Source organism: Lycium barbarum, chromosome 10, assembly GCF_019175385.1.
Source record: "Lycium barbarum isolate Lr01 chromosome 10, ASM1917538v2, whole genome shotgun sequence".
Taxonomy (NCBI): domain Eukaryota; kingdom Viridiplantae; phylum Streptophyta; class Magnoliopsida; order Solanales; family Solanaceae; genus Lycium; species Lycium barbarum.
The window spans coordinates 122561766-122570839 of NC_083346.1; the positions used below are offsets into that span (position 1 = coordinate 122561766).

The 9074-nt window shown below is 34.8% G+C and overlaps 1 protein-coding gene across 1 annotated transcript; it reads right to left on the reverse strand.

Moving 5' to 3' along the window:
- Nucleotides 1-2742: 2742 nt before the first annotated feature.
- On the reverse strand, nucleotides 2743-3977 carry LOC132613434 (uncharacterized). The gene is made up of 3 exons (XM_060327456.1): nucleotides 3884-3977; nucleotides 3301-3765; nucleotides 2743-2777 (listed from the first exon to the last, which is right to left on the reverse strand). Exons 1-3 carry the CDS (start codon nucleotides 3975-3977, stop codon nucleotides 2743-2745), a joined length of 594 nt encoding a protein of 197 aa, XP_060183439.1.
- Nucleotides 3978-9074: the final 5097 nt, after the last annotated feature.

Below are 9074 nucleotides of genomic sequence, written 5' to 3' on the forward strand. Positions count from 1 at the left end.
AAAAGAATTCTTTTTGAAATTGAAGCTTGAAAATTCCATTCTATTTTGAGTTCTCTCTCCTTTTTCAACGATATCGTATATTAATTTATAGGAAAATAGCAAAATTTTTTAACTTATGAAATTTTAGTATAGTTTTGATGATTTTGAGGATGAAAAAGAGTAGCTTTACAGTGGAGTTGTTGGATATAAAGAATATGATGTTTCAGTGAAAGAAGAAGAAGAAAAGGTAAATAGTCTTTCCTAAAATGAATGCATTTTTTTGCGCGGATTGCCCTTCGTTTGGAGTGGTCTTTAAATTTTGCCCTTCATTTTTGTGGTCTTTAAATTATGCCCCTCATATTGGTGGTCTTTAATTTTTGCCATTTGCGTTGCAACCCTGAGCGTTTATGCAAAAATCATGAGGTTCTGGGTTCGAACCCCCGCTCAAGCATAAATTAAAAAAAAAATTGCAAGCCAAGATTTGGGTCGCGTGTATGCCGGACCCGGCATACATTTGTTAAGGAATTACCAAAGTTATGCCGGACCCGATATACTTTGCCTTATGGGCAGACTTGGCATAAGTATGCCGGGTCCGGCATAACTTTGGTAATTCCTTAACAAGTTTATGCCGGGTCCGGCATAACTTTGGCAATGTTTTCAAACAGCACAATAAGCATTGAAAACTCCAGCACCGAGCTAACACAGTATACTTGAAGTTCAATGTGTATTTAAAGTAACTTTTGAAAAAGAAATATTTCGCATGGATCATTATGTTATATTGTCTTCTTATTTGACGAAAATATATTCGCAATAGGTTTATCTCTGTACTTACTTCTCGTTCAAGAATTATGGTTGGTAAGATATTTTAAGGGAGGGAGATTTACACACACAAAAGATTTTGTAACAAAGCAAAGTGCCAAATTCTTTGCCAAGGCACCATATAAGTGAAAGAAATCTGAATAATTGAACAAATCTATGTCTTAAGGAAACGTTATGCTTTATGGGGCATACTTTTAGTTATGCCTTAACTAAAAGTCTGCCCCATAAGGCACAACTAGGAAAAAACTTTTAGTTAAGGCTTAACTAAAAGTTTGCCCATAAGTATGTCGGATCCGGCATAAACTTGTGAAGGAATTACCAAAGTTATGCCGGATCCGGCATACTTATGCCAAGTCTTCCCATAAGGCATAAGTATGCCGGGTCCGACATAACTTTGGTAATTCCTTAACAAGTATATACCGGTGGGGGCATAACGAAATTTAAACTCTGCCTTGCGAATTTTTTTAAAATTTTTGATTGAGTGGGGGTTCGAACTTGGAACCCATGGGTTTTAGCCGAAGGGCAAATTTTAAAGATTTCAAATATGAGGGGCAAAACTTAAAGACCACCCCAAAAGAAGGGCAATTTTGCGAATTGCCCAAATGAATGAGCGAGGAAGCAAGAAAGAAAGAAGAAGAGAAAAGAAAAAAAAAAGGAAAAGAAAGGTAAAACGAATGAAAAAGCTAAAGTAAAAATTAATCAAAGAGATTTCGTTTGTGTTTCTTCCCTTTTATTATTTCTGTAGTAGACGTTGTTGTTGATGCATTTTCCTTTTCAAAGAATTTTAAAAAGGACAAAGAATGGACTGGGCAGCGGGCTGTTGGGTCACGGTGGGAGGGTACTGGGCAGCGGGCTGGGTCACGGTGAGAGGGGACTGGACAGCGGGCTGGGTAACGGGGCGGGGCGGGGGGGGGGGGGGGGGGGGGTTGTAGTAGAAGCCAAGTGATGCAACCACAATGGGGAAATGCCATCGTCCAAAAACTCATAAGTAATAGAAGTGGGAGAATGTAAATTGGAAAAGGGGAAGACATTCTCATCAAAAATCACGTGACGAGAAATAATTATTTTATGGGACGATAAATCATAACACTTATACCCTCTATGATTCACAAGATACCCCAAAAAGACACACGGTATAGACCGGGCTTGCAATTTATGGATAGTCGGAGAAGGAAAGAGAGGATAGCATAAACACCCAAAAACCATGGCTTTCTTTGGTATAGCACTTGAAGAGGAGAAATGTGACCTAATAATTTACTTAGTAAAATATTAAGAAGATATGTTGTCATTTGTAAGGCGTGATGCCAGAACGAAGGAGGGAGAGAAGCATGAGAAAGAAGAGCCCGAGTGATATTATTGATAGAACGGATTTTTCTTTCAGCTTTCCCATTTTGCGAAGACGTAGGTGGACAAGAAAGACGAAATGACATCCCATTAGACTCACAAAATTTCCCGAATTGACCATTATCATATTCCCTCCCATTATCACATTGGACATTTTTAATATGACGTTCAAATTGAGTATGAATATGGGTTTTTAAAGCTAAGAATTTCGGATAAACATCGGATTTCTTAGCCAAAGGAAAAGTCCATAAAAACTTCGAAAAATCATCCATAAAAAAAACATAATATCGATGACCCAATGAACTTAACACGGGAGAGGTCCACAAATCACTATGAATAATATCAAATGGCATCAAAGTTTCGGAAATAGAAAAATCAAACGGCAACTTAATGTGTTTACCAAGAACGCAAGAACGACAAATACTAGAAAGACTAGATTTGTTACATTCAATGCTTTTATTAACCCTAAGACAATCTAAGATAGAATTTCCCGGATGACCCAAGCGAGCATGCCAAAAAGGAGAAGACAACGCTGTAAAGGTTGATGGAGTGGTGGTTGGATATTTGATGGTGGTGACCGGATAAAGATCTCCCCGACTATCACACAACATTAGTGGCATCCCCGTCTGAAAATCCTTCACAGAAAACCCATATGGATCAAAATCAACAGACACAGAATTATCAGTAGTAAACTTCCGTACTGAGATTAAATTTTTAATGAGTTTAGGAGCATGTAAGACATTGCGTAAGGATAAAGGGGGGTTTGGGGGAGGCAAACTAGTATGACCACAACCACGAATTGGAATCGAATGACCATTTCCCACAATAATACCATTATTTTGATTGCCCAAATTAAAATAAAACGAGAGATTACCATCCGAGGATGTCATATGAGAAGTGGCCCTGGTGTCCATGTACCAATTTTGATCGTGCGGGTTCAAGGTCAAAGTGTGCATTGCGGACTCAATGTCGGTTGGAACGTACGACCCGAGAGGGGCCACTGCCGCCGTGTAGAGCTGCTGAGCTGGAGGAGGGCCCAAAATACCCTACTGCCGTGGCGGGACTGGCGGCGGACGAGCCCAAGAAGATGTCGGGTACGGGCAGGGGGGAGGAGCAGCCCAGCGGGGCTGAGGGACCCACTGCTTCGGGCAGAATTACCGCGGCCACCGGTGATTTTGCCGCAGCCTGAGCCGCGGCCCAAGCCCCCCTTACGGCCAGTTCTAGAATTTTGGCCGCGGGAATTTTTTGATTTCCCTTGGCGTGAGCTTGTGTTATCCGAGGGGAGTGGCGCGTCATCGATCGAGGCCACCATAGCCGAACCAAACCCGTGAGACACCATAGCCGCAAGTTTACGTTCTTCCAAAACAAGGGAAGACCGAGCCTCAGCGAATAGGGGGAGCGGATTTGCATGGCGAATTTGTGTCCCAACCCCTTTGTACGCTTCAGTGAGACCCGTGACCAGTTGATCGACAAGGCTCTTGAGACGTTGACAATAAGCAGAGGCATTGGGAAAATCCTCCATACGAGTCGTCGTGAATTCTTGTTCGAGAGTCACCACACGAAAAGTTTGATGATCTTGGAAGATATCACGCAAGCGATTCCAAGCGTCCATGGCAGTAGCGTCTGGTTCGATGATAGTGTTTAACAGATCATTTGAAATTGTCGAATAAATTCATTGAATCACGGTGGCGTCAATGGTGGTCCATAATTCATCAGTTTTGGGAGCCAAGCTTCTCCTTACCTTTAGGTGGAGGAATGATGTGACGAAGGACCTTGTGAGAATGAGCATGAATTTTGAAAAGCTCGGCCCATGTACCGTATTGTGAGTTTTCCATCTCAAGAGTAAAAGAGATGTGATTCTTGATATTAGAGACCGCGAGGGCCAGGTGGAACGTGGGCATAGCTGGGGTGGTAGGTACGACGGCCATGGAAAAAAAAAAAAGAAGGGGGCGACGGCTTAGGGAGGAAAAAAATAGGGATTTAGGGCGTAGCGGAAGGAGGAAGAAGAAAGAAACCCTAATCTGATACCATGTAAGAAATATTTTCCTTGAATCCTTTCATTACTTGAATTGGTTTATATACAAAATAGGAGAATAATATTCTAACCTAAAATAGGAGATTACACAATATACAAAATATGCTAACCTAAAATAGTAGACTACAAAATGTTCTAATTAATATTTACATAATCTATCAGAATTAAAATGTAACTGTTGAAAGGTAGTGAAGAGAAGTTAGGAAGTTGAATACTAATATATTAGATATGAACAAAGAAAATATTAGATATGAACAAAGAAAATCTATGTTTAAAATTTATACATATATCAACATTAAGAGATTAAGAGATTAAGAGATTAAAATCCGTAAAATAAAATGAATGAAAACTATGTTTAAACGATGTCCACCTGTATAGTTTATATTATTTTATAGAACTTGAGTATTTCTAGAAAATTAAAACCTTGTATTGTTAATATATTAGAGAGAAAAATAAAACTAAGTGACAATAATAAAATGCTTTAGAACATAAACTCTAATCCATTTGAATTTGAGACTAAGAAAGATTTTAAAAGTTAAATTATTCAATGTTAAAAAAATATTTCATAAATTCAATAAATCGCGCGGAGCGCGAACAAATTCACCAGCGTTGTAGTAACTGAGAAATGCGCTCGTCCAAGGATTGATTTGTTTATCTTATTTCATTTTAATGGAACATTATTAGTAATTGAAAGGTAAAGTTACTTTATAGTATCAAAAAAGAAGTGTTTAATCGAATGGCAAAATGGTAACTTAACTTTTAAGTGGTAATTTTGTAAACTAATTTTTATTACAACAAACCAAACAATCAATAAGAAATAATATCAGGATAACTAATCTCAACCTAAATAATTCATATAAAATTAATCCCAACATAACTAATCCCATCATAACTTGTCTTCAAACCAAACGACCCCTAAAGTATTTATTACATATTAATTACTTGTCATAAATATTATGATATATGTAGATTGCATTCCTTTTTACTTAACTAATGTTGGAAGAACCATTACTAAAATTTACAACTAAAGAAGGAAACAACTTAACACTATTTCTACACATGCTACAGATACTTGGGTATATAATAAGGTATAACAAAATTGTGTTTATTCCCATTTTGCTTGAATATCGTTCCTATATATGTCCACTTGCATTCACTTCAAAAATCAGAACAATAATTATTGGAGAAATTAAAATGACTTCTTTTTTTCCTTCATACGTCCTTCTTTTAGTACTTGTTGCAAACATTTACAATTTCCAAACCTCTTTGTGTACCGTCGCTGAGGACGAGACATTAATAAAAGGTATATGTAGACAAGTACAAGATCCCACATTTTGCTTAATCATTTTCAGACAAAATTTACATAATCATCCATATATCCCTACTGATGTAACGCAAGTTGCTATCAGCCAAGCATTACACTTTGCTAACAACAATCGTGTCTTCATAGAGGATTCTAAAGCAAAAGCAAAAGACAAAGAAACCCAAGACTTGTACGCTATTTGTGATATCGGCTATGGATTCTTGGTAACCGAGCTCCAAGATTCTATACAATCATTAGCTAAGAAAGATTATGTTTCTTTGGAAAATGCACTTTCCAAGTGTCCCAGATTTGTGAGCGATTGTCAGAATGCACTTGGTAGCAAGACAACGCCTGATATGTTAGGAAGGAGTAGGAGACAGTTTGATCTTGTATTAATGGCAAAAATTGCTGAAGGCCTTATTAAGCAATAGATAGTTTAAATGATTGTTATAAATTTACTTGTCTTTCTTGAAATTTGGTTTATTAAGAGAAAATTGCTCTTCCAATAAATCGTTCTTATTTCTCAAGTGACTTATTACATCATGTCTAAGTTTATCATTTTCGTTTCAACCTAAACAGGTTTGTATAAAGTACTTTTAAGACTGTTTCCAATCACTCATTTGTTGCATTTACTATCTTATAGGGAAGTAAGTTAAGCATGAGCCTCAAGACATATCATATTAATAAAAGAATGTACACCAAGATGTTAGTCTCAAGTTGTTATTTAAACTCATGCAAATAAGGAAAGACGCATGGAGAATTGATCACGACCCTTCATTCTTCTTTTCGAGGCCCTTGATCAATGTCGTACGCAAGATCTCATAAGTTGATTCGAATAGAGATTCAGAATAAGCTTCGACGTTGATCTTTTTTTGTTGTAAGGTGAATTGGGTCGCACCCAGTGACACAGTCACATTGAGTGAAGGATGATCAGTTGAACATCCTTCATCGGAAAATTACACCTTTCTATATATATTAAACCATTAGTATCCTTAACGAAATTCCTAGCTTCGCTACTAATTGCACCAGAAGGGTTTTGCCCACTTTTTTTCTTTTATTTTCTTCTCCGAAATGCAACCTCAAAACATTGTTGATTTGAGGCTGCCTTCTGAAAAATTGGATGCACAAAATGAGACAATTGTTTGTTAGCACTTCAAACGTTTTCTTTCTAAAATTCTAAATCTACCTAAACACAAACATTCCAGTTTTGTTATAAAACTATTTAATATTGTAATACCACCAAGCGAGTTACTATAATGCTGGGGCATTTTCTAGGATCCCTATGAATACTTCTACTTATTTTGCAATTATTCGTAGTTTGGATGATTGAATATTTCAACTCCCGAGAGGTGCTTAGAGTTTCTAGTCCTATACTTATAAACTCTAGTTCTTATAATAAATTAGGGTGTGTTTTTAGTGGTGATTTCTCCTGCGAGGTAGGTTAATGATTGAACTTAAGTAATTTACACCACCAATATAGCATTTTCTTTATACTATCAAGTTATCCAAATATATCTATAGGTAAACCTCTATAAAACATGCGGAATTTGTAATTTTAAATATAAGATAAGTCACCGGCTACAACGTAACACATGAAAGTGATCTAGTTGTTCATTAGCCTATTACTGCGCTAAAGGTAGTTTTGTAACTTTTTTTTTTTATTAGGGTATTTTGGTTCAAAGTGACTTTTTGGGGGCATTTTGGTTCCGGACTCAATCTTGCATTAGTGTGAATCAGCCCACGATCACTGTTGCTCTTTAGGTTCGAAACGTTTCTTTCACAAAAAATTCATAAAGCTATAAACTAACCCATAAATGGGTACATTAAAGTTTTCAGTTTTTTTTTTTAATAGTCTGTTCAAAATATCCTTATCAAAATATGATAAGTTTTGCTACTTTCCTATCATTGATTTGTCCTGCTTTTTTACACCAGGTGAGTAAGTACTTTTGGACTCTCTTTCCCTGTATTCTTCTTTTTGAAAAGTTCTTGTATTCTTTTTTATTTCTATTATATTATATTGTTATTTGTTAGACATGGCTATGTTTTTTAGCATATTGAAAATAGGTGAGTAATGGTTTTATATATGGATGCCAAATTTCCCTATTTTAATTTTTTGGTGATTTTATGATACTATTATTTTTTGTAGATTACTGTGATATCGATTTGTGTAACTCACTTCTTCTTCCTATTTTGATCTCTAATGGATATGAACTTTATCAAAAGCAAGTTTTAATTTTTCCAGGTACTAAAAATTTTTATACCAATTGTTTTTTTAAAAAAAATTGTACTTCTCATTTCTCTATTCCATATTGTTATAGATAGAGTAAATATGCTTTTTATTGCTTACATCTTTTCAATAAAAAGAAATTAATAAATGATAAATTTCACAATCGTCAAAAGAATTCTTTTTGAAATTGAAGCTTGAAAATTCCATTCTATTTTGAATTCTCTCTCCTTTTTCAATGATATCGTATGTTAATTTATAGGAAAATAGCAATTTTTTTTTTAATTTATGAAATTTTAGTGTAGTTTTGATGATTTTGAGGATGGAAAAGAGTAGCTTTACAATGGAGTTGTTGGATATAAAGAATATGATGTTCCATCGAAAGAAGAAGAAGAAAAGGTAAATAGTCTTTCCTAGAATGAATGAGCGAGGAAGCAAGAAAGAAAGAAGAAGAGAAAAGAAAAAAAAAAGGAAAAGAAAGGTAAAACGAATGAAAAAGCTAAAGTAAAAATTAATCAAAGAGATTTCGTTTGTGTTTCTTCCCTTTTATTATTTCTGTAGTAGACGTTGTTGTTGATGCATTTTCCTTTTAAAAGAAATTTAAAAAGGACAAAGAATTAAAATGTAACTGTTGAAAGGTAGTGAAGAGAAGTTAGGAAGTTGAATACTAATATATTAGATATGAACAAAGCAAATATTAGATATGAACAAAGAAAATCTATGATTAAAATTTATACATATATCGACATTAAGAGATTAAAATCCGTAAAATAAAATGAACAATGAAAACTATGTTTGAACGATGTCCACCTGTATAGTTTATATTATTTTATAGAATTTGAGTATTTCTAGAAAATTAAAACCTTGTATTGTTAATATATTAGAGAGAAAAATAAAACTAAGTGACAATAATAAAATGCTTTAGAACATAAACTCTAATCCATTTGAATTTGAGACTAAGAAAGATTTTAAAAGTTAAATTATTCAATATTAAAAAAATATTTCATAAATTCGATAAATCGCGCGCAAACCAATTCACCAGTGTTGTAGTAACTGAGAAATGCACCCGTCCAAGGATTGATTTGTTTATCTTATTTCATTTTAATGGAACATTATTAGTAATTGAAAGGTAAAGTTACTTTATAGTATCAAAAAAGTAGTGTCTAATCGAATGGCAAAATGGTAACTTAACTTTTAAATGGTAATTTGTAAACTAATTTTTAACTATGGGGTTTTTCACTTTTAGCATATTAGTATTAGAATATTATAGATATGAGAAGTGATGAATGCATGAAATTGTAACTTAAAGAATAGGAAAGAAGTATAAATGAAATTTAATGCAACAAAGGATTTAAAGGAGGAGAGGAAAT

Bases quoted from the DNA above. Each gene is read 5' to 3' on its own strand.
- LOC132613434 (XM_060327456.1), bottom strand. From the start codon at position 3,977: ATGGAAAACTCACAATACGGTACATGGGCCGAGCTTTTCAAAATTCAT. The intron at 3,766-3,883 runs GTAAGGAGAAGC...TCATCGAACCAG, and splicing joins CATCATTCCTCCACCTAAAG to ACGCTACTGCCATGGACGCT. The intron at 2,778-3,300 runs GTAATTCTGCCC...TTTTCTGTGAAG, and splicing joins CAAAATCACCGGTGGCCGCG to GATTTTCAGACGGGGATGCC.